Source organism: Podarcis melisellensis (genome assembly GCF_964234715.1).
Source record: "Podarcis melisellensis genome assembly, chromosome: 3".
Taxonomy (NCBI): Eukaryota; Metazoa; Chordata; class Lepidosauria; order Squamata; family Lacertidae; genus Podarcis; species Podarcis melisellensis.
This window is the reverse complement of record NC_138530.1, coordinates 95,968,836-95,994,801: the sequence shown is the minus strand read 5'-3', so window position 1 is coordinate 95,994,801 and position 25,966 is coordinate 95,968,836. Positions and strand designations below refer to the sequence as shown.

Sequence of the window (25,966 nt, the reverse complement as noted above, 5' to 3'; positions counted from 1 at the left end):
GCAGTTGCAGAACCAGGCGTCGTGCTTCTCAGTCCCTGACCAACCCCATAGAATTAAAAGACAACTGAGACCGGTTTGGAACTTGACAGCTCCCCTTTTAAGGCATAGAAAATGAACAGATCTTATAAAATAATAAATAAACAAACCTCATGTTTAGAAGCATTATGCTACCAAATAGGGGTTCTTAAGGAGCAGCAATAGAAGAAAGCTATTGTTTTCAAGCCCTGTTGTGGTCTTCCTGGGAGGTGACTGACTAAGCTCTGTAGGAAGAAGGATGTTTAACCAAATCAACCATTGGTTTCCTCCAGTAGGGCTACTTTTATGTTCTTATGGGATTTCTTAATGTTTGAATGTGGTGGGACAATGGGAATGCATTTGTTTGCACTTCTGCTCAGAAGTGAATTGGTGAATTGGAACAAGTGTCAATCCGCAGAAAGCCTGATTGACGTTTGTTAAGACTTAGCAGTAAACGGCAGGTATTCCTGGGTAAGGGACACAGGTGGCGCTGTGGGTTAAAGCCTCAGCGCCTAGGACTTGCTGATCGAAAGGTCGGCGGTTCGAATCCCTGCGGCGGGGTGCGCTCCCGCTGCTCGGTCCCAGCGCCTGCCAACCTAGCAGTTCGAAAGCACCCTCGGGTGCAAGTAGATAAATAGGGACCGCTTACCAGCGGGAAGGTAAACGGCGTTTCCGTGTGCAGCTCTGGCTCGCCAGAGCAGCGATGTCACACTGGCCATGTGACCCGGAAGTGTCTCCGGACAGCGCTGGCCCCTGGCCTCTTAAGTGAGATGGGCGCACAACCCCAGAGTCTGTCAAGACTGGCCCGTACGGGCAGGGGTACCTTTACCTTTTTTATTCCTGGGTAAAGTAGCAGGACAGATGAAAAAGCCTCCCAGACCTGTACCTAGAAATCTGCATGGCAATCCCTAAGTGTTTTTACCTGAGGATTCTATCATTAACTTCCTTCTATCTATCCCCTCCTCAGCAGATGTACACAAATTTTTAGATTATGTGCACAGATCTTCAAAGTGGATATGCACAGATCTGTTGTGGGGGGCTGTGTACCTGAGTGCGTCCACCTGTGCAGGAGTGTGCAGTGACTACATCTGCTTTTGGCACACCTACTACTGGCATGCAAGTAGATAAATAGGTACTGCTCTGGCGGGAAGGTAAACGGCGTTTCTGTGTGCTGCTCTGGTTTGCCAGAAGAGGCTTAGTCATGCTGGCCACATGACCCGGAGTCGGTCACGACTGGACCTAATGGTCAGGGATCCCTTTACCTTTACTACTGGCATGAGACCCCTAGAGGGTTAGCCAAGGATGAATGTGGCCTCAATTTAAAAACAGGTTAGCCAAACACTGATTAAAAGGAATGTGCCAGAAAACTTACAAACATACAGAATTGCAGGAAGGGAAAGCTCCTCAACAGACATAGAATTATAGGTACTGCTATAGCTTGCTCATTCATATCTCACACAAGAGGACATATCTTGAAAAGTGTTCTGAGAGAACTAGCTAAGACTCACTGCTAGGCTTCAAACTCTTTTATTGGAGACTGTCAGGGGGCAATGTAATTGGGTTACCTCCGAGCAACTGGTGTGCTAGTTTTGGTCAGGGCTTACAGAGAATGTTCCTCTATTTCTTCTTTGTTGCCCCCCAGAATCAGCCGCTCAGAATTCCCATTACAATCTCTTCTGGGCACAGAGGCGTTAGCTTTCGGGGGCGAAGACGCTGCATGCGCAGAGTTCAAGAGGAGCTGGGGCGGAGCCTAACATGGCGACAGCGCGGCTTCAATGGCTGGTGGCTCCTGCCACTGCCACTAAGTGGAGGCTGCTTTAACCCGCATTCTCCTCAGTGGCAGGAGGAGGAGCCAGGAATTGAAGCTGTGTCATGCTTGGCTCCGCACTCAGCCTCCTCCACCTCCTGATTTTTTGGGACATTGGAGAGGGGCTTGGAACGCTCTCAAAAAATATTAGGGGAGACCAAAAGTGCTTGGCCCCCATGAGTTGGCCCCTCTCTCTGGGTAAGATTCCAGAATACCCTGTTGAGCAGATCATGAGTTACCTGTTTGGAAATATGTTTGAACATAATACTGTAAGGGCTGCAAATTTGATTGTGTAAAGGCCTAGAAAATTAGGAAGGCTACATGCCAAAACTGGGCCTTTTAGTGGCTTGCCAAGACTGTTTTTAAGTGTTAACTTGGGAAATGTTCCCTGTTATCTTCTGTTTTACACCAGTAATGTACATAATATTGTTTTGTTATGGCCTGGATGGGGTTTTTGGGGGGTTTCTTTACAAATAAATTGATTATTGATAGGGTCTACTAATATTCCTAAGCACAAGTAACTTGGAAGAAAACAGCAATGAGTCTTATGGAAATATATTCTACTAAAATTAGTAAAACTGATGGTAAACAAATTGGAATAAATCTATAGCATAGAGAGTACTTGAAAAGATTCATTGGCATTATGCACATATGTGCAGGATGGCCACAATTAGGCATTTGCAGTGTAATCCTGGACATGTTTACTCCTAAGTAAGTCAACTATATTCATTCAGATTCAGGTAGGTGGCCATTCTGGTCTGACATAGTCAAAACAAATTTTAAAAATTGTCCAGTAGCACCTTAGAGACCAACTAAGTTTCTTCTGGGTATAAGCTTTCCTGTGCATGCACACGAAACCTTATACCCAGAACAAACTTAGCTGGTCTCTAAGGTGCTACTGGGCATTTTTTAAATTTTTTAAATTTATATTCATTCAGGTTTACCCTCAGGTAAGGTGCTTTGGAATGAACCCTAAGCTTGATACTTGAGACAAGCAGATCAGCAAATATATTTACAACAAAAAGAGATATTAACTTGACTAGATCATACAATTCATGTTATTTATTAAATAATTTAGAAATGAGTTTTCTATGATTTAAATTATTACCGACATACTAAACCAAACATGATGTTTTGTAAGAAACTGTAAAAAAATTATGAAAAATTATAAGATTAACAGGTTACATATATTAATAAAATGTCATTAATTGAATTGATTTGATTTAGGTTCCCATTGTGAATCCCATTGATGCCATTACTTCTGAGTTATTAGGTCTACATATTTATGTTTTATTGTTTAATGAGGTGGGCCACTAATTAGATTTATCTTCAGATGTATAAGTACAGTGGGATTCCTGATTGAACATCATTTTCCATGGATATATTCTACTTGGATATCTATTGGGATCTGTGTCTCAACTTAGCATACCTATTTGTGTGTATACTAAAGAAACATTGCACTGGTACATTAGAGTATGAGCTGTACTGACCTGTAGCTGATTCTGTGTTGATAGGAGCATGGGTATTTGGATACTGGCAAATGGCTTAGACTCTATGCTTCATGAGGATATAGTGTTCTTGGTTTTGTAATACTGTATCTGACTGTGACACTATAGTCTCAGTCTGGAATATTTATAATGCTGAGAGATTGAGAGGGTGACTTTTCATTCTGCTTAAGCTACAAAATCTGGAATGAGATCCCAGTGAGACGCTTTGAGTAAGCCCCAAATGAAGCAGGGCTTTGTTTACAGCAATTTCTATTTAAAGCCAAGTTTAATCACAACATGACAATCCAACCTTATCCATTTTATGCAAGCCCCACTAAATTAAATTAAATTTACTCTGAAGAAAGTGTACATAGGATTGTAGTCAAAGTAAATAAAGGTGTCCGTTTGAGGGCACCATGTAAAAACTGAATAAGTTTGCAAAGTTTTAAAGGAAAACAGCAAGTTAATTAATGCTGCAACCCTATGCATATTCTTGGAGTACATCCTACTGAGGTTACTTTTGTGTAAACCTGTGTAGAACTACTCTGTAGCTCTTGCTGGCTTTCAATGTGATCACCTTTTGAGATGAAATCTTAATCATGAAGTTCTTGGAAACTACAGCCACTTCAAACATGACATTTTTGCTACACAATCAGTATGGCGTATGGGATAATAGTTTATTTTGATATAATTATATGAGTTCAGTATCTCCTATATGTTGGTATCTGGTCTATAGTTTCTCTGTGCAATGAAGTTACATAGGAGTATGCAGCTCTAATCATCCCTGTATCCCGCCTATGCAGAGACAAGGGCAAATGGTACCCCAATATAATGCAGCTGGGCCAGAAGCCTAGTCTACTAGGGTACTGTGTGGGCACCACTGTCATTTGTGAACCGGCCATAGTACTGGTATGCTGTACTGAGATCTGGGCAGGTGGTGATTGCTTTTAGATATTCTGCTTATAATCCCATGGCCTAAATAAGAGATCAGTTATACTTCTGAATTGCAAAAGTTGCTACAAAACCCCTTGCAATTAAATAATAATAATAATAATAATTTTCAGGTATTGAAATTTTCAAACAATTGCCAAACAACCAAAACAAAAATAGAGTATTCCATAAATCCCCCACAGACTCCCCCTCCCCTTTGTGGGTCCTTATGTTAATATTTTTCCTCCTGCATCTTCTCTATTAATCATTCCAACCCTACTAATAATTTTAATTGCTCGCAATTTTTGGGACATCTTAATATCACAGTAATAAAAACCTTATTTATGGGGTTGGGTGGGTTGGTAAAGCTCATTGCAGGACTTGGATGGGGATCAACAGTGTTTGTAACATTGGTATACACACATTTGCTTTTTCTGGCCACACGACAGAACCTTCATGTTCAACCTGAAGCTTATGCAGGCTCTGTTCAGAGTTATAGATGAATACAGGAAGGTCAGTAGGGAAAGGCCAGTGGGTTCAATCACACTCCATCTGTCCATGCATTCATACCCATAGATACGGCATAAAACAGGGACTAAACTAATTACAGTACAGTTATATTTTGTAGAGTGGAAACAAATGCTGAATTGTCGAGTTGCCATGGGGGTGAACATACTGCGTACTTTAACCTGCAAACTGCAGTGGTACAGTGTTACTGCACTAGTTCTGTGCCTTGGCCCAAATGTTGATATAATCCACACTCCAATTTTTCATAGAATAATTTTTTTGCTTGTTGAACCACACACCCATAAAATTGTCCGCAACTGGGTTCTAGAACAGAAGGCGTTCCGCTGGACTATTTAGCAGGCTGACAATGACAGAGCCATCAAAGTGGAACCACCTACTAACAGAAGGCATCATATGCCAGGGAGTGGGGATAAATGAAGAATTAACCACCTCTTTCACTGGACTAATATTCATTATTAATTCAGGGCCGTCAGACTCCATGTATTTGAAAAACCGAAAAACAGAGTTTAAAAACTTCTCTCTCACCTCATATACTGAGAAATTGCAAAATTCACCCTGGCAAATTCTTATAGGCTGGTGACATCACCAGTCTGGATCAATGCACAAGCAAGATCCAGCATGAGAGGGTTTTTTTTTTTTTTTGAGAAACTTTTGGATCATTTATCATCTTCCCAAGAGTCTTCTCCCAAATCAGAATTAATGGCTTCTGGAATCTGCCACCAGAATGCATTTCCCTAACTTAGTGATTTTGTGAAACTCAGCTGAGTAGGACTTGTGCACAAAGTAATTCCTTTCTGTAGTGATCAACCACATAGTTTTAGTCTATTTTCATCCCCCTTCTTGGCTGCTGACTTTTACACGCATTTGAAATAACCTCCACACAGCACTAAATCTGTGGGCCACCAGATTTCTGTAGCTCTACATGGGTGCCCTGGTGGCAGGACTGCAGCTGCCAATTGAGATCCACAAAGCAACCTGACAGATATGAACAAGGCATTTCCCATTAGTCTCTTTTTCTTATATAACTCCCAGCACCAACTGCAGGAAGGGCTGATGACAGCTAAATCAATATATGTAGATTTCTTTTGTTGCCGAAGAATAAAATGATAGGTATCAAAGTACTTTCTGGCACTTTGGATTTGATTAACTGAACAGTCTCATTGCAGGGAAAAAGGCAATAATAGTATTTAGCTAGTTATCAAGTTAAACCAATAGTACATACTAGCTAAATCACAGGTGGATAAATGTATAATACCCTTTGATTAGAAATTAATCAAGTGCCCTGCTTTTTATCTAACCTGTGCAATTGGGAAAGGAAGCAGGGCATTAGGCTAGATGTACTCTAGCTTGGCTACATGTGTGTGAAGCATGCAACAAAGACTTCAATGGACTTTAAAGGTGTGTTCTGCCACATCTGCACAAGTTGAAAAATAAAAACTACACTTAGCAAGGAGAGTAGTTCTCCACCAAATGAAAGGTGAGCCATATTTTATTCTTATTCAATCAAACTGTTCTTTACGTAATAGCCTATCATATTTTGCCCTCTCAAACCTCTAACTCTAATAAAATCCATTCACCCAGCAATACATTTCTGTGAAAAATCTGCCTGGCCTGTTGGATTTATTCTGTCTCATTATGTGCTACCATGCACCCTATATTAAACATTATCAAATGTTTTGTAGCATATGGACAATAAAATCCACGAAGCAGCTTGGCTATAGAGTTCATATATATTATATGCATCAATATTCTCTCTGTCTCTCTCTCACACACACTATATACAGGAATGGTTGCTTCTGAGTACCAGATGTTGTTATGTATATGCAGTTATATCACAGTTGCACTGCATCATTGGCTCTGTAATCTGCAATTCTACACTGAGGTCCAGCTCTGAGTGCCTTCTGACGGTTCCCTCCCTGCGAGAAGTGAGGTTACAAGGAACCAGGCAGAGGGCCTTCTCGGTAGTGGCGCCTGCCCTGTGGAACACCCTCCCATCAGATGTCAAGGAAATAAAACAACTATCTGACTTTTAGAAGACATCTGAAGGTAGCCCTGTTTAGGGAAGTTTTAATGTTTGATGTTTTATTCTGTTTTTAATCTGTTGGGAGCCACCCAGAGTGGCTGGGGAACCCAGCCAGACAGGATTGGTATAAATATATTATTATTATTATTATTATTATTATTATTATTATTATTATTAGCCAAGGCCTTTTTAATGTTTAATATAGGAAGCATGGCAGGATGTTAGGGACTAGTCATAATCTGACAGAAACTAAATAGATACTAGTAAATCCCTCACACCATCAGCAGATGGTAATTCTGAACCTACTTAGATGCTTGTTTTCAGAGGCTGATGTTTGGGGAATATCATTTGGCCCCGTGGGGCCTTCAATGCAGGGTTCCTCAAGGTTCAATTCCCTCCTCCCATGCTATTCAGCATCTACCTGAAACCACTGAGTGGGGTCATCTGGAATTTTAGAGTATGTTGTCAGCAATGACACATAGCTCTACTTTTCCTTTACATCTGTAGGTTGGGAAGTGGATGTGCTGGTCTGAGTAAACTGAAGCTCAGGCCAGAGAAGACTGAAGTGCTGTTAGTGGACAGTTCCCTAGACTGAATGGATAGGAGGAGGCCTGCTCTTGATGGAATTACATGCCCTCTGAAGGAACAGGTATGCAGCTTGGGGTACTTCTGGATCTACTGCTGTCATTTGAGGCTAAGCTGGCCTCAGTGATGTGGACTGCCTTCCATCAGCTTCAGTTGGTGGCCCAGTTGCATTCTTATCTGGACAGGAATAATCTAACTACTATTGTCTATGCTCTGGTGACCTCCAGGTTAGATTACTGCAATGCATAATATGTAGGGCTTCCTCTGAAGTTCAGAAACTTCAGCTGGTGCAGAATTCAGCTGCCAGGTTGCTCACTGTGGAAAGATAGTTTGAGCAAATGACACCAATCCTGGCCTGACTACACTAGCTGCCAATTAGTTTCCAGGCCCAATCAGAGTGCTGGCTTTGACCTATAACGCCTTAAACAGCTCAGGACTGCAATACCTCCAGGACTGCCTCTCCCGATATGAACTGACCCAGACCCTGCGCTCATCATCTGAGGTCCTTCTTCATGTGTCCTCTCCATGAGAGGCCCAGAGGGTGGCAACATGAGAATAGGCCTTTTCTGCAGTAACTTCCCATTTGTGGAATGCTCTCCCCAGGAAGCCCTGGTGTCTTTATATGTCCTTATCTATCTTCCTCTGTAACCAGGCCTTCGGCCTTCTGTGGCATTTTAGAAATAGGGTGGGATGTTTCTGATGCATTTCTATTGGTTTTAATGTATCTACTGTATATGAGTTTTATTGTCTATTTGTTTGACTGCAATCCGGAGAAAACACAAATGACTGTTTGCACAGACTGAGAGCTAAAGAGCGGTTTCCTCCTGGTGGAAAGCTGTGGGACAAGAGGAACTGTGGATTAGCCTTCTGTGAACTGTTAACAAGCTTGAGCTGAACTTTTATTGGCATAGATGCATTTCATCCACTCAACCTGTGGAAGGGAAGGGCTCTTACTTGGCGAAATGAAAAAGACGAGTACTTATTCTTGTTTTCAGGGCTGCATTTGGTGCTTCTGTCTTCCTGAGAGAACATTAGGGAAGGAAAGGGAAGCACGGAGACTTTCCTTAGCAGGGGTTCCTGTATGTATGTATGTATGTCTGGCAGGAAGCTGGAAGAGAAGGATGCAGTGGGAAAGTGGCAAGGGGGGAAATGCTACTGCCTACTGCTTCACTTCTCTAAGCTTGATGCCTTTCACTTGTCTCATGGGCACCCAAGTTCCCAAGGAACAAGCCTGCCACCAAGTTTCTAGTTTTTGTCTTCTGATATCTTTGGCCCTGCAGCTGTCTCCCAGTTCCACTGGCAAAGTGGCACAGATGCTCCTGTTTTGGAATGCAAGGACATCCAATGCCAGACTTTGGAATATTTCCAGTTGTGGAGCTTTTTTTTACTGAAGTCCATGCACTGGTCATCATGCCTGCAAGGGTGTTTTGTTGTTGTTGTTACTTCCTTTTATGCATGTGGCCCTGATAATTCTTCCACATCAACATCTTCAGAATAGTGCAGAAAGTGATAATACTCTGGCAATAATCTGATTGGCCAGGAAATACACATTGGAATACCCAGAGTTTCTCTTGTTGTTGCTGCAGAATGAAGAACGGGACCTTCTGCATGATCTCCTGGTGCTTAATGCTGACTTCAGGGCTTTCCCTTCCTTCTTGTCACCCTCCCTGGGGGCTTTTCTATGACTCTGTAGGATGGATTCCAGAAGAGAGGAGGAGGGAGGCAGGTGGGGCGAACCAGGGCTTGCTCCAGTTGGGCTAGAAATGAGAGGAATGGGAAGATTTGTTCCTCCCTGGTAGTTTTAATTAGGGCCCCTCAAGATGACCTATTAATTGAGCATTCTTCCCAAATAGCTTGCACAATGCTTACATGGTGGTTAAACTGTGTCTTGTCTTTGTTGAGCATTCACGCTGATTTGTTTACAGGGTGATTATATGAAAATGAGCATTGTCCTGCATTCATCTCATTTGCTTACAGAGTGTTCATGTGTCTTCCTGTATAAACCACTGAACCTCTCAGGCTTGCTGTTCAGAAGGTTGGTGGTTTGATCAGAAGGTCGGCGGTTCGAAAGCACACCAATGCAAGTAGATAAATAGGTACTGCTGTGGCAGGAAGGTAAACGGCATTTCCGTGCACTCTGGCTTCCGTCATGGTGTTCCATTGTGCAAGAAGTGGTTTTGTCATGCTGGCCACATGACCAGGAAAGCTGTCTGTGGACAAACACCAGCTCCCTCAGCCTGAAGCAAGATGAGCACTGCACTCGATACTTGCCTTTGCCTGGATTTAACCATCCAGGGATCCTTTACCTTTATTTGTTCATCCCACACTTCTCAATGCATTACCTTGTCACTTCTCAAGCTGCAAAAAGGCTTTTTTTTTTAAAAAAAAAGTGGATTTGGTGTGTCAGGGTGACAGAGCATATCAATCCATTTTAAATGCACAAATTTAACATACTGGTATGTGACTGAATCCTGACATTCCAGAGGTGCTCTAAGTTATGGTGCTGATATTTTGCTGAAAACTGCAAAGAAGCTGGCAGAACTGTCTGTCAGTTGATCAGTCTCATCATTTTCAATACAGATCTGATTGTTGATCAGATGTGGCAATGAGATCTTTATAATTTCAGTATGGAAGCTTACTGCAAGGAGAACTGTAGACATCCAGGAGGCAATATCCATCTGGTAATGACAGAGGAATCAAAGAAGGAGTTTGAGATTGTCTCTTCCTAACAAATCTTCAGAATGAAGGAGTAGGTGGTTAAAGTTAAAGGGACCCCTGACCATTAGGTCCAGTCGTGACCAACTCTGGGGTTGCGGTGCTCATCTCGCTTTATTGGCCGAGGGAGCTGGCGTACAGATTCCGGGTCATGTGGCCAGCATGACTAAGCCGCTTCTGGCGAACCAGAGCAGTGCATGGAAACGCCGTTTACCTTCCTGCTAGAGTGGTACCTATTTATCTACTTGCACTTTGACGTGCTTTCGAACTGCTAGGTTGGCAAGAGAGTAGGTGGTTACCTTCAGGTAATAAACCAGACAGGCCAAAAAGTGCATCTTGGAATACCAGAGCTTCTCTTGTTTTTGCTACAAATGGAAGAATAAGATTTTCTTATCTTTTTCATTATGCTCCTTTCTGAAAGTGACAGCATTCCCCACTGGAGCAGGAATCTAAAAGTGACAAAAACTCTCCTCTTGCAAGAGAGGGGAGTGGTTGTGGGCTGGACCCGGTCTCTGCCTCAAGCAGGGGGCGTTAGCCCCCTGCCTCCCACTCACCTGGCTGGCGCCCACGCCCATGGGCAGGCACCCAACCAGGTGCCTTCGAGGGGGCGTGTACAGCAGCCTAAATCGCTGCGGCGCCAACTTCCCAGCCTCACTCTTCGTCGTCCCGTCGCGAGTCACCCACCCTCCACTCCCTTAGAGCTCAGGGTCTCAGTTTTTCTTTTGGCCTTGCTATGGACCTTAGGTTGGTCGCCCTGGTTGTCCGGGGGGCCTGGTAGGAATTTTTCCATTTGGCATTAGGCTTTTTGGTTTTTTCACCTACCTCGTAGCAATCGTCACAACTTTCATGGTATTGGTGGGTAGGTTAGGCATTGGAATAATGTGTTGTGGTGTGTCGAAGGGCTAGGTGTGGCCATCGCCTATGCCTTCAATTTTTGGGTATTCCGTTAAAGGAATCCGGCGGTCGTGTACTCTGTCCGATGCTTGCGTGGCGGGAGGCCATGGCACGACCCTCGGTGACATCAGGGGAGAATTTATAGTTGGATTAGCATCAACAGGCTCCACCTACTGGTGAATAAACCCCCCTGTTTTAGACTCACCCCTCTCTGAGGGGGTGGAGTCAGCTGACAATACCTTTTCACTTGCTGTAATCAATAATGTTGTGGCCTTTTCTTGCCCATTAACCTTATATCACGTGTCCTTGTGTTTTCATTCCACTACGCGGGAATGAAACCTTGTCCTCAAACCACAAGTTGAAGATGCCAAAATATAGGTTCAAAGAGCTCCACACTCTCACCAGGGAAGCACCTGTTCTGCTACAACACTCATAAATATGTGGTAACTGGGCTGAGACAAGAAAGCCACCTCTCTCACTGATGAGGTTAGAGGACTAAGTCTATCTGATGGACATCTTAAACATCTCATTTGCAAGTGCTTAAAAGCCTGGACTCCCTCCAATGTTGCCAGTCCTTTATGAGCACATTAAAAAATCAACTGCATATTGGATCTTTGTTTTGCAAAAGTGACGGCATCCTTAGCTCTAATGTCCTTTAGGTACTTCTCCGTGGAATTAAGATACTTTCCCAGAGTTTTGATAAAAACCATTTGTGTGAAATGGTTTAAAAGCTATTTTATTATACAGTACATACTGACTGTTCAGAGGACTCATGGGCTAAACACTGTTGTTTATGACGTGAATAAAGTCACAGGGAAAGCAAAAACAGATGATACTGATGTATCCTTGATTTGCTCTTTGTTTTAAGAAAGATGTCTCTCAAGTGGGACCATCTGTTTGATAGCAGTTGTGATGGTGCTTGGAATTCTTTCTGTTGCCAAAAAGATCTGATTAAACTTCAGAGGGACACCTGAACTTATTTATACTAATTCAAGTGTGTTCTCATTTATAAATACTATTATGAAGAGTTGAATACAACTCTGATTTTATCCATGACATCTTCCAAAGCCAGATGCTCTTTAGGTCTTCAGCACTCACATAAAAATCCTTCTTGGAAAGCTCACTCTGGCTGCTTCTGTACTAGCAAATTTCTTTGACATCGTTCATTTATCTTCTTTTTATAGACCAGAGGTATCCAATACAGTGATGAGAGGGGGGTCTTGTCATCTGAGCCACCAGGGACCTCCATACACACTGCTCAGGCTTGCCCCCTTGAGAAGTACTTTGGTGCTGCTAACGCAGCAAAAACAATCTGGGAGGCAGCAATTATGAGTTCCTAGTTACTGCAGCCACAGCAGGCGCTGTGATTCTCCATTGTTTTGACTTCACCCCCAGAGGCACATTCCATTGTCTCTTGAGACAGAGGGATGCCAACAAAATGCTTAAACTACATCCAAGCAAAAAAGAACCTGGGGGTCAGCCTTGACCCTTCTTGATCCTGTTGCCATGTGTCTCCTGCTGATCTGTGTCCTTTGATGTACTCTAATTCCTTCCAAATGTCAGACTTATTAGATTATGAACTCCACTGAAGGATCTGTCTCCAACCCCACTCAGCTTTTTGGAATCTGGCTCCAGATGCCTGCAGTGTTATTATAATCTAGCACTATGCTATCCTAATTTCAAATCTTTCACTGAAAACAGGACACTAAGGAACTTAAAACATAAACGAACATGAAGCATTTCCTACTTCCACCAAGTACCGTAAATTTATTTGTCCTACAGGGAAATAAAACCGACCTGAAAATCTCATGTATTGAAAGAGTCCCCATTTTCATCTGCTCAACAACTGTTTACTACAAGCTCAATATTTATTCAAATGTTCTGCACCAGAAGGCCAATAGTTCAACTTCAAAAACATTGTTTTAATGTTATTGTAATTCTAAGGTCTTCCTCTTTAAAACACAGCATCCCAGACGCTCTCCTACATCATGGATGAATAGCATGGCATCCATAAGGGCTATGAATCTCTGCCTAGCCTGTGCCTGCGTGACATCACAGCAATCAGCAATCTGTGACAGGACAACATCCACAGCCTATGGATCATAGTCTGTGTTAGTGTTCGATATCCACATGCCGTAAGAAGCTCAGTAATGTATCAGTAGTTTTGTTCAGTGTCCGCTTATATTCCGGAACTTCTGTTTGCAACTGCTAAGAAAACAATTTAAAAAGAAAAAGAGAGGCATTAATTATATCTTACTTGAGTTCCTGTGAGCTTGTGGCCAGCATACTTCGAATACTTTTGTCAGCCAACGGGCAGCCAGAAAGACTGTAAAACAGGTCAGGATAGCCATGTAAGTCAACCTTTTAAACTAAGACCTTCCAAACAAACACAACGTTAAGAAAAATTAAATTAATAAAAAAAAATATTGTAATGCAGAGAAGCGATGGGGCGGGCAAGTGCTGCAATACTGAATTTTGTAACACAAGTTAACCCTCTGAATATATTTAGGTATAAAGCTTTATTGCTGGTGTTATCAGATTTTCCCCCTAAAAAGTTTGTAGGTATAACAACAAAAAAAAGCATTAGTGATCCATGGGTTAACTATCTGAAAAAGTTTTAGGAAATTTAGAAAAGTTTTAGTAGTAGTTTTAAAAGAAAAAAGACGTTTATACAACACACAAATCAGCATGCTCTTAAGATCAACATTTACTACTCAAAGGGTTAACACATAGTTCAACATTTTTACTTTGACAGCATTGTTGAGGTAAGCTGAAAACAATAAATTGAAAAGACAGAATCCACCATGAAAAAAATGAAGTCACACCTTCTATGTGAGGCGTAATTACCAGTCACATGACCACTCCCATCACACCCTGGTGTTGGACATCTGCCACCAAACAAAAACAAAAAAAACAGCCAAAATAGTAAGTATGTTTAAAAAATACTTTTAAAAAGTTTCATTGTTTCCAGTTTAGCTGCAATGTCTGCAAGGGGGGTTTAAGCATCCTACCGAAAAAGCTGCAAAATGAACAGAATTCAATGAAAATGGCGTCTCAGTACGATATAGCATCATTAGGGACAAGCAGATACCATGTTAGCTTCATCACTTAAACTTAACTGACAGTCTGAAACATTTATATGCTGCAAATGCTGCATGCTCATACTGCAAGGCATATATGTATTTGTTTATTCAAGTCAGACAACGAAAGAGAGAGAGAGAGGTTATAAAAGGAGTAAAAAATAATTTCACCTCACATTATGCTTACGTTATTAAATCCTTTTTATTCTCTTTGCACTGAGGATACTTGGGCTTAGGGCTTGGGATCGTGACTTCGCCAGGGTACCTTCGTTCTTCTAGCGCCTCTTGGAAAGGATCTAAGTCTTCTGGCTGCAGGCAAGGATAAAGATTAATCAGATTAAACAGCAGGCCATAGAGGTATGCCAATGAAATGGTATCTCCTGGGCACAAGGCCTCTTCACCTTCAAGAGTCATCCCATTCACTTCAGTGGAGTAAATACTTCCACATATGAATTGGATGTCCTGCGCCTTCAGCAATCCTTTGGAAGGATTGCAGACTACATCCTCTGTGATGAAGAGAGAGGAACAATCTGCATGTGTATGCGATTCTAAGTGCATACCGTATTTCTCTGCATAATGGTTGCATGTTTTAATGCTGATTTTTTCCTTTTTAAAAAAAGGGCTGTGTGACTATTATGCATAGGAAAACCCGAGGCACAACCATTATGCAAGGAAAAACCTGAGGCGCAACCATTACGTGAGGAAACAATTCTTTATTAATGAAGGTACTTATATTTCTGTTGCTTATTATTTGCTACTAACTGTTTTTGGTGCATCACTCATTGCAGTTTCTCTCGCCCACCCGCTCCCCTCAAGCCTTTGGCTGGTACAGAGAATGTGTGCTGAGTGCCCCTGTGACTATTATGCGGTGAATCCTTTGGGAACGATTTTAGGGACTGAAAGAGGGGTGTGGGACTATTATGTGGTGGCGACCATTATGAGGTATTTAGGGCTGCTTCATAGGCTACCACAGCACTGTGGTTGCTGCTCAAAGTTCATTCCATCTGTTGGGAGCTTCACATTGCTGCTATCACTTGTGCAAGGAGGTCACCGCATGGATTGGTCCTATTGCATAGAAGTCTCTTCATGCTCAGCTGCACACAAAGGAGAGGTGTGCATGTATTTCATTTACATGCTGAAGTACCAATCCATGTGATGAGATTCTTACATAAAGTAGCTACACGGAACAGTTGCCATATGGAAGTCATTTTCACCTGCAACCAAAAATTGTCACTTTTTACTTTCAAATTTGGTGGTGTAATTTAGAATGCATGAAAGGGAATTTATTGCCGATTTAGAATTCACCTTCGTTTATTCAAATGCCTTGTGTGGGAAACTCCAAAATGTCAAAACCACATTTTATACAGATGTTTGCTAATATGGAGTAGCATGGAAAAATAGCTAAGAATTAGGAACTCTGAATGTAGGTATAAGAACTTCTACCATGCTGGGGTGGAAATTGCAATATGCTTGTTCTGTGAAGTTGCTCTTTTGGGTATCAGTATCAACCATCCTCATTTTATGAATAGTTATGTACAAAAATCCACTGGGTTTGGTTTTTTTGTAGAATGAACATATGTGAAGACTTTACTCTCCCATATTATCCAGAAAAACACAAACATAATAACAGAGTCAAATAATTAAATATCCAAACATAGTATTTGATATTTCATAGTTATATGCACAAATGATGCCTCAATTCTAAATTACTGTTCTTACTAAGTATAGTTTGTAGGTTAGAACTCACAGCTCTCCACATATTGAATTCGGAAATGTTCAGATTAATGAGCTGAGAGGCTTGGACACAAAAATTCCTGTAGATGGCAGTCTAATAAAAAATATGAAATTTCTGCTTCTGCTTGCTTTGCATATACTATCTTCTATGCATTTTCTCCTATTTTAGTGATAATGTATACAAAGCATATTCCATCATGTCTCATTTAAGGTGTTCCCCCCCAAAAAAAGAAGAAGCTGTGCCATCATTTATTGAACGAAGATTGATATGACAGCAGAGGAAAAGTGCATATAAGATCAGGCAATCAAAATGTACCATCACCAAATTCCTTGACACTAAAGACTGGGACTGTAAGATCATGTCTGCCTTACAGAAGCTTGACTATAAATTGTGCTAAGGAAAAGTTAGAACCTAACAAAGATAAACAGCACCATCATAAATAAAGCAGCACCGATGATTACCAAAAGCCTCCTTTCCGAGCAACAATGGAAAACACAGCACATTCTACCTTTTTTGTCATTTGGAAATTTGTAATGAAAATATAGCCACTAACGAGATTCTTCGTCTTCTTTCTTTACTACCACTTTCAACGTCTGCAATGTCATCACAGCAACAAGAACACAGAAATAATCCCAAGCAGTTTACTTTTTTTCCATTATGGTGAATGGCTAACAGCTTTTTCCAGTATAAGGACAAAAAAAATAGGCTATCTATGTGACATGCCTTCTGCTCTGTTAGCAAAGCATTCTTTAATATCCCTGAATATGACAACCAAAGTTGATAAGCTAGGCAAGTTAGTTGCACAAAATTGCAGTCCCCTGTGTTCATTCTAAATTGAACGTAGATAACCAAAGTATACCTTGAATTTCCGCAATGGAAATCAGAAGGATATGGAAAATGAGCACATGGTTAGTACAACAATTTCTAGTTAAAAGATTTGATCAAATGTCAACCATAGCCGCTTGTGGGTAAATCATTTCCCCACTACTACCACCACCACCACCAGTTCTTAGAAATTCAATGGAAGAAAGCATGAAAGAGACATACACTGATTTCTTTTGAATCATCTTCATCTATCCTACTAGGCTTCATTTTTGTGTAGTCCACCGGCAAATCCCAGCAGTCACTCTCACTCAGCTGGTAACACCTGTTATTCATCACAGCCTGTTGTTGCGGCGACATTGGTTCTAGGGGCGTCAAAATGGTGCAACAGCCATCTCGTTGCCGCTGCTTGTTCAAGCTCAAGTCTAACGTTCCATTTTCATCAACTTCCATATCAGGGTTCTGTTTAAAAACACACACATGCCAAGGGTATAGAGTTCAGTTTGTTGTCATCAATTCTTTCCCAGCACATACAGAGTTATTACCAAAAGAAGTGCTCCATTTACAATTCTGCTTCCTGGCAATACTGCTGTATAATAAAAAGAAATCTCTGCAAAACATTTTCTTGTTGCAAATTCTGCTGTCTTGATTTTAACTCCTTGACATGTCTAGTTCGTTGAGTTAACAACTATATGAATCTGATATGGCCTGGAGCGCCTTAATTAGGTGAGCAATCAACAACAGAAGCTTAAACGTTAAATATCAGCAAACCTTTCAAATGCTAGCATCAGAAAAGAGAAGTTTTAAGTACTAAACAAAAAACACAAAAAACATACCATTCTCAACCAGTAACACCAACAGGCAGTTTCATGGGACTGGCCCCCATAAGCCTCTTTGTACTGTGCTTGCCACCTCCATATAAAGTGGAAATGTATTCAAGCCACACAGACACCCCATCACAGACATTCAGTGATAAACTGCCTTTACATTCTACAAAGTCCTCCTTTATAATCATCTCAGCTTGGGGAAATGAAACTGGTACTGACATTCCCTGGAGCGATTGAGGAAGTGTGCTGGGAAAGTGAGGCATTTTCTTTCCGCCTTTCTACCTTTCCTTCTCCCTCTTTTATTTCCTTTTGCAAGTGAAGCAAAAATATCACACACACACACACTACACACCTTTGAACCTCTGTTTTCCTGAAGCCAAAATGCACGCAAAATTCATATTTTAAGAGAGAAAGACCCATCTCCCAAGAAATCTTATTTCAAGCGTGGCATGAAAGGCTCTGCTTCCTCATAGTTCTAGCAACCTGCTTTCCTCACAGTAATAAAAGCTTCCAGAAGACACTCCAAGAGAAAATATTTTCCCCATGCTTATTACCTAGAAAAATCATACATCACAATCCTGCTTGGATACTGTTTTTAATAGACCAGACTTGATTATTTCCTTGATGGTGATTTGGTGTGGCATTTACCTTCCCAGAAGTACCATTTTGATTTTAATAAAAGGGGAAAACATTGGGGAAGGGGGAATCCTCTTTTAACTTAAAAAAAGAAAATGCAACATCTCCCAGTGATGTTACTTAAATTTCTTCTACCTAAACTGGATTAATATTACATGCCAGGGAAAAATAGGTTTTCCTTTCTTCTGTATAATAATACAATGAATTCAAGTAAGATGAAAACAAAAGCTTTCTCCTTTTCTCTAAATTGACATTAATTATTTCTAATAGCTACTTTTGGGATAAGCTGTATTATCCATTTATCTTTATCTTTTGTTACAAGAAAATTTCTCTGCAAAAAGCGGAATATGTTTGCCAGACACAAAGTTCACTTATAGCTTCAAAAACTTGGTTTGATTCACCCTCTGAGTGTTTGTTTGTATAGCCATCTAGTGGTCTCATGAAGGAAGCATAGTTTTGCTGGGAAATGGTTTTAAACAAGAAACATCACATTAACTCTCTGAACTTCTTTTTTTTGTAAAAATGAAATTTCTTCACAATGTTTTTTTTAAGAGTCTTATTTCTTTTCTTTTTTTAAGACTGAATAAATTATTTAAGTACACGGTCCTATTTGTAAGAATTGCTCCTTTTTGTAATTAGTTCCTTTAGGCTTTGCCAAGTGGTTGTTAATCTATTAAGTGCTCACTAACACTTATAAAGTGGTGTCAGGCTGTGCAGCATTACTGTGTTGTGTTGAGCCTGCATACTAGGGCTACTGAAGACAACTGGGATAGCTTTATATTTTCATAGTAAGGTCTCTCAGCATTAGTGACGGACGGACGGACAGACTTAAGTTCAATCCATCCCAGTTCTGCATGAGGGTAGAATCAAGTCTATCCTGTCCTGCTTCTAGGTGAATTTTTAAGGGGAAGTCTTTTAAAATCCACATGGTGTGGGGTTGGTTTTGTTTTTTTTTTAGCACCTGAGTATTTGCTCCAGGTATTTGTACTTACTCTACTGCATTCAAAGTGTGGGGGTGTCAAGGAACCTGACACTAGCTGACACCCAGGCTTTGGGCAGCTAGATAAACATTATTATTTTTTAACCCAGTTTTAAAGGGCAAAAATCATTTTCATAAGAGCAGAGGAAACACAGTGCAGCCCTCAGTCCCCCCTCACAGTGGCGTAGCGTGGGTTGTCAGGACCCGGGGGATTTCAAGCTGGACGTGTGACCCAGATACGATGATTCTCCCAGATCGAATCAGGTGAGTCTGCTTTGGAGTACAGGTTTGGCAGATTTCTCCTCCATGCCTAGCTCTGTGTGTGAGAAGTGTGGTTCTGACTAGCTAGTTCCCATCTCTGTGTACAGATACACAAGCAAAACAGGCCTTTTGATTAGTCAGTAGGGGTGCGTTAGCTCCTCATGTTGTTGGTAAGCCTAGCTAAGTATAGATCTCTTTTCCCCTCCCAAACCTCCAATGGGAAACGGTTGGTATTCGGGGCTACCTGAGTTTGCATGCTTATTGGCAACAGGACTAACAGCAGTAATTGCGAGTCCCCACTACTGATGTGTCATTCAACATGGGGAGAACCCTCAGTTCTCAAGTACCACCATGGGGAGATTCTCAGAAGTGAGAAATCAGAAAGCTATTTTCAAGTCCCACACCAAAGAATGTGGAAAACAAGCCTTAGTTGCTAACATAGAATGTTCCTTAGGGTCAGGGTTGGAAACAACAGTTTTTAAACAACACCAAAACACTAATGCATGAAAACAAAGGAATGTATTTTTAAAATGCTTTCCATTGCTTCCAAAAATTTAGATCATGGCTTAACGTTTTTTGAAATATTAAGCTGCAAATAAATGTACTTAATTATTTTTTTAAAAAAGTGGGTAGTCGCAGACTTTCCATGGAAATGGAACATCTACCTTCAGTAAGTCTTCAACCTTTTCAGACTCAGGGCCCACCTTTAAACCCAAACATGCATTTCAAGACACATTTCTTAATTTCTAAGCATAAATCTGTATAATCTTAGGTCAGATTTTTCAATATGTTCAAGACACTATTAAGTGAATATTTATCACTGGACGTAGCAGTTTCCAGGGAGACACAAGCACCACACAAAACAGACGCGCAACAAACAAGATGGAGTATGGTTGAAGTTTGAAGTTGTGAGGCGAAGTCACTAATCTTCCTACTGCCCTGCTAATGTTTATTTGTACACACATTATAAAAGTAGGCCTACTCAGGAGTCTAATTCTGCTGTGCCAAACCACTCGTACTTGCCATGCAAAACAAATCCATTGCCAAATTATAATTTAAGTAAAAAAAATAATAATACACCAATAAGCACATTAAAGCTATAGCACAGACTGTTCAGTGAATTCAGCTGACATAACCTTTGTAGTCTACGCAGACCTCACCAGTTAAGGAAACATTTAACAATAACAGCAGGCTTTTTATTCGTTTCCACCCTGTTTTTTTAAACACTGTATTCTGAGCTAGATCATATCAGATGGTTGCTGCTGGACTACCATAGCAAAGGTGCAAGATGTCACTGCTAGAATTTAAATGGAGAACAAGATTAAGCATCCTTGGAAGCTCTTGCTGTATTTATCATAGATGATTAGTATGATGCCAGTGCAGACAATAAAGCGTTATGCATTTCCTCATTCAACAAACAAATATACATAGAGATATAGAGGCACAGGTTTGTTTGTTTTTACCCTGGAACAGAGATCCTGAGGTTTAGTGGAGAGGTTCTGAGGCATCTCCCTGCAACGAGTGGAAAGGTTCAGTATAGCAGTAGCAGCCATGTGCGCTGCTTCCATGTCATGGGTATAGTCAAAGCTGCTCTTGCTGCAGGTACTGCTGGCGCTGCTGCCTCCTCCACAGCTCATATTGCTGCTGCTGCTAGGGGCATAACTGCTTGTTGTGCTGCTAGTTGGGCTGGAGTTCTTACAGTAACGTTTTGCTGTGGGAAGGAAATATGACAAGGATGACTCAAAAGGGCTGGCACTTATGTACGTACATGTAAAAAAGCAATGCAATCTGCAGAGAATGGTGTTCAAAAGGAACTGCAAAGACTATTAAGGGAGGGGGAAACCCAAGGTGTGTGTGTGTGTGTGTGTGTGTGTGTGTGTGTGTGTGTGTGTGAAGGAACCGCTCCTGATAATTTTATGATATTTGAGTGTGGCTTCTTTTGCACAAGAAACCTGGATGTGATACTGAAAAGAAGCAGAGTGATAATCTCCAGAGTATTCCGCAGCGACACTCAGATCAGTTTCATAGCAAGCAAAATGTGCACAATGCACTATAAGGAGGGCTTTTAAAAAAACAAAAACCACACACACAAACACACACACACACACACACACACACACACACACACCCTCTGTTAACTGTTGGCAGGAGAAGAAGGAATGCACTGCCCCAGGAAAACGGGAGAACTTGCACAAAGCTCCTAATTCACACTATTTTCGGGGAGGGGGGGGCTGACAGAAAAAAAGCTCACTGGGAAGATAATATGCTTGATCTCCTCTGTGCTGCCTTTGAAAGTGTTGCAACCTAAACAGTACATTAAGAAGGCATCCCCTCATGAGCTGAACCTGGAACTATTGGAATTCCTTTCTCACCTACCCAGCCAACTGTTTATGTAATATTAAAAGCTATTGTTATGTACTGAAGTCCTCACCCTGGGCCAGCAGGGGGATACTGTAGATAGTTATGCAAATAAGGAATCGAAAGTGACGTTCAGTGATTGGATAGTTTTAGGAAATTGTTACAGTTAGGTTGTACTGGAGCTCTATATAAGCAGGCTGACTGAACCCTTCAGTTCAGTTCTGTTCTGGCCTCTGAATAAACAAGAGCTGTTTGAAGAATCGCTGATATGTTCACCCACAACTTAACAGCTATTATGCCTTGACACAATTTTTTTTGACAGTGTCTAATATACAAAGGTTGGTTTAGATGTATGTCAAAAACCATGGTACCTGAAAGTTTTGCCTGTGGGGCAAATAGATGGTATTGGGGCAAAAATATAATCAGGAAAGTGGCACAGCGTTAAGGGGTAAAATTTCCTAGCCCAGTTCTATGGTTTTGATCTGAACCCAGCCCCTCCCCCTGCCAATTGCAATGACTATTTAATTTCTAAACGCCTCAGGAGACAAGAATGGAAGGGAAGCCTCCTGGATCAGGCCAAAGGACCATGTACTCCATCATTCTTTCCTCACAGGAAGCTCACAAGTAAGGACCTCTACACACTTGGTCTATGCATCTACTAAAGCTATCCAGGTTCATGGCCATCACAACCTCTTGTGAGAGCAAATCTAATAGTTTAGCTATGCCCTGTGTGAAGAAGTGCTGTCTTTTGTCTGTCCCGAAGAGCCTTTTCACAAAACCTCCATATCAACATCCAGTTTTGCATGGTGCAGATGGAGGGAAGCATGGGAGTTTCAAAGCAATGTCTGGGTCCCACAAAAGTCTATGAATAAATAGATCCTAAGCTTCACTGGCCCAGGCAGACTCTCTGTTTTAGAAGTGGTCATGGTGATTCAAACCATTTGATTTTAGGCATCTAAGTTGTGTGCCTTTTTGCATGCTATACCAATATCATTTATTTATTTTTAAAAAAGAACCCTTCTTACTGTCACTACTTTATGTTCTGAGCACGCATTGGTCACCTGAAATTTTTTTTATGATGATCTTTGACACAAGCTATGGCTCAATATTAACAAAAGTTCAAACATTCCTCAGTTAATATGCCAAACCCTTTGCTCAATTTTCATTTTTAATCATCTGGTACCATAAACTGATGTTTAATTTCCAGATACTAAAATAATCACAGATATTTAGACAACATTGTCTATTCAGAGAACAGCTTCACGCATTATTTGTCCCTGTAATACTGAAATAATCAATATGGCTCAATATATAATTTGTTGACAATATGAATCCTATGGGGGAAGTGTTGGGGCATGTCTGAAGAGGAGAAAACTCAGGTTCACCTCATACACTACAAAAATACTTTAGACAATATTTCTTTTTCCATCTCCGACATCAACATAATGGAAAATTACAATTCAACAACCAATACGCCACCAACTCTACAGAGATCCATTGGTGTATTATCTATGTAGCCAAATACATCTGCTTGCTACAAGCACACAGGACACAATTTCATGGGGACAGAACAAATGTTTTGTGTACAGTAGTAAAAATGTTCAAAGAAAAAAACTGAGGTTGAAAAGGAAGCACAATTAATTTGTTTAAAGAAAGTCAGCACAACTTGTTTCTTCTTTCCACTCCTTTTGACTTTCCCTAAGTCATTCCTCATTTCCTTGTTATTAAACCTCTAACTTCTCTGTATCCAGTCCCTTATTTGTTTCTGTTGCACGACCTATGATCTGCCAAGTAGAACACAGCCCATCATCAACCATAAAGGTCCAGCCAGAGCTCAATAAACCCCTTACTTTTGTTGCTTGCTTGAGACTTGAAAACAAATGCATTCTCTGTGTTGACACCTTCCCCAGTTGTAGACTGTCCCTTCCCTGGAAACATGTCTGCCTTATGGCATTTTGGCACCAGACAGAGGCCTGTTTATTTGCCCAGACATTTATGGGTTGTTAAGTACAGTTATGGAAAGTTGGCCGTTGCTTCAGTTTGTGACTGAACCATGACTGAATTTTAGAGTTCTGTTTTTATTGCCTCAAAATTGTTTCAAATTGTTGTAGTTTTTGATTTCGTTGTAACCCATCCTAGAGTGATGTACTGAGGAACTGGCTAAGCACATATTTTTAAACAAAATATAAGGAGAAGGGGTGATAAGGATATGACTATCACAATCATATCTATTTATAAGTTGTACAGAAGTGGTCAAATGTAAGTTCCCTGGGCCAGGAAAAGCTTACTTCTGTATTATATACTAGCTTGCTGCTAGTATATAGACTACTTATTAGTAGCACCAGCAGGCAATCACAACATTGGTTGGATTAAATCCAGGTACTTCTGCCTAACTAGGCTGTGTTTTGATGGAATTATAGCTATTCTCATCCAGTGATCTTCTTTTCTTGCTTAATTTTAAATACAAGTGAATAGATAAGAGAAGAAATTTGTGTCAGGACTGAAGGTTGCATCCAACAGTGTGACTGCACGAGAACAACAAATACTGTTCATGCAACAGAACTTCCTCTCCCTCTCCCCTCTCCTGCCCAATCTGCTCTTCCTAAACTTCGAGAGCAGGTTTTGGGTGTATCTTTGGGGAGGAAAAGTTCCACTGTGTGAGCAGAAGTCATTTCTCATGTTCAATGACTTTGTTGGATACAAATCCTTACATCGAGGGTTGACCCTACCATTAGGCAGAGTGAGGTGGCTGACTCAGGTGGCTGAGTTTGGCTGTCAAGAAAGGGCAGAAAACAAATAATTTCTTGTCATTTTTTTTTTTTTTTTTTGCTAGGAGAGATGCTTGTGGTATTTTCTGCATCATGTTCCAAAATAACTTGGCCAGTCTTGGTTACTATGCACCTTGACTTTAAGAGTGCCACCATTTGCTGCTCTGCCTCAGGCAGCAAAAGGTCTTGGATGGCGCCTATTAGCCACTTTATACTTTCAACACTAACATCAATACAACTACTGTAGTAACCATCACTACACCTTTTTATGCCTCACATACAATACAGGCCAACTTCAGTTCATACTTATTAATAAAATGTTCTCTCACCTTACCTTGCACAGTGCAGATAAGCCCCATTTAGATGTTCTCCATCACTGACAATCCAGTTCAACAAATCCTCACGGAATAAGCCTACACCTTAAGCACGTTCTTAGGCTTCTGGCCTCCCCTAAGAATGCTTAAGTTCTTTAGTGAATTGAGGTCCTAAAAGGGTAATTCCTTGGTCCTGACTACACCTTAATTTATACAAACTATGAAGACATAATCCATGCTGTCACGGCCACCCAGGATGGGTCCCAGCTCACAAGAGACCTCACTCCGTTGCAGTTTATTTACAGGAAAAGTTTATTGAAGATTTCTGCTTCTCATACAGTTCAGCATTGTGGCCGTACGTCTGTCACGTTAGACCGCTGAAGTCCCCTCTGACTCCTCCCCTCTTCCACACCAACTTAATAGCCTGGCTCTAGACCACCTCTTCCTCTCCTTTCTTTTCCGCAGGGTCTTCCTGCCCCCCTGGGTTCCCTCTCTCCGTGACTCGCCTGAGGCTGAATCCTCTGCCGCCTCTTCCCCCCTCCTTCTGGCTTTGGGGCCGGGCTCCTCCCCTGAGCTCTCTCCACTTCCGCGCGCCTCTACGTTTGAACTTGGCGCGCGTACGTTGCTCCTGACCTTTCTTTCGACCGCTACACCACCCTTTGTTCTGCTCTCCACCCTTTCCGGCTGAACACCTTGCTCCAACCCCCTTTCTCTGTTCTCTCCTAATCCTGCTCCCTCCGAGAGGCTGACGACTCCACCCCCTTTACTCCGTTCCAGCTGAGACGCCTCTTGCTGCGTCTGTCTTCCACTGGGCTCCTCTCCGCTTCTCCCTTCTCCTCCCTTTTGCTTGATTAAGGTAACCCCCTTTTGAGAATCCTCTGACTCGCTGCTCAGACTCGTGGATTCCCTTAGAATTCCGTCATCTTCTTCCTCATCCTTCTGCCCCTCCTCCCACTCGCTCTCCGTCTCCTCTGTCATCTCCTCCTCTCTCCCAGAAACCCTGACATCCATCCCCCCCTCGAAGCCCCCCCTTCCCCCCTCCCGCTCGCCGGGTGCAGGTTGAGGAAAACGTGGTTCTTCCGGGGTCGGTTCAGGATACAGGTTGTCCACTTCAACGTTCTCCTCTGGCAGCTCCGTATATGTGTGTTCGAACTCGGGTTCCCCACCCAAAGACATCACAGTCTCTTCCTCCATCACTGTTT

At 41.6% G+C, this 25,966-nt stretch overlaps 1 protein-coding gene and 2 long non-coding RNA genes across 19 annotated transcripts in view; 2 read left to right on the top strand and 1 right to left on the bottom strand.

The window, feature by feature from the left end:
• MYT1L (myelin transcription factor 1 like) overlaps positions 1-25,966 on the bottom strand; it is a 288,821-nt gene that overhangs the window by 25,926 nt on the left and 236,929 nt on the right. For 13 of the 17 annotated variants that reach the window (XM_081906010.1, XM_081906001.1, XM_081906002.1 and 10 more), the window contains 5 exons: positions 20,788-21,035; positions 16,847-17,083; positions 14,252-14,373; positions 13,810-13,872; positions 13,242-13,310 (listed from right to left, as the gene is read on the bottom strand). In XM_081906010.1, coding sequence (XP_081762136.1) covers positions 13,242-13,310; positions 13,810-13,872; positions 14,252-14,373; positions 16,847-17,083; positions 20,788-21,035 — 739 coding nt within the window. The remainder of the gene's footprint in view (positions 1-13,241; positions 13,311-13,809; positions 13,873-14,251; positions 14,374-16,846; positions 17,084-20,787; positions 21,036-25,966) is intronic. The other 4 variants (XM_081906014.1, XM_081906015.1, XM_081906004.1 and 1 more) reach the window with 1 other exon arrangement.
• LOC309367329 overlaps positions 1-25,966 on the top strand; it is a 182,171-nt gene that overhangs the window by 128,087 nt on the left and 28,118 nt on the right. The gene's annotated exons all lie outside the window — the stretch shown is intronic.
• LOC309367332 lies at positions 1,875-14,414 on the top strand. The gene is made up of 3 exons (XR_014167050.1): positions 1,875-2,020; positions 13,740-13,909; positions 14,286-14,414. It is a non-coding gene; the product is annotated as an uncharacterized lncRNA (long non-coding RNA).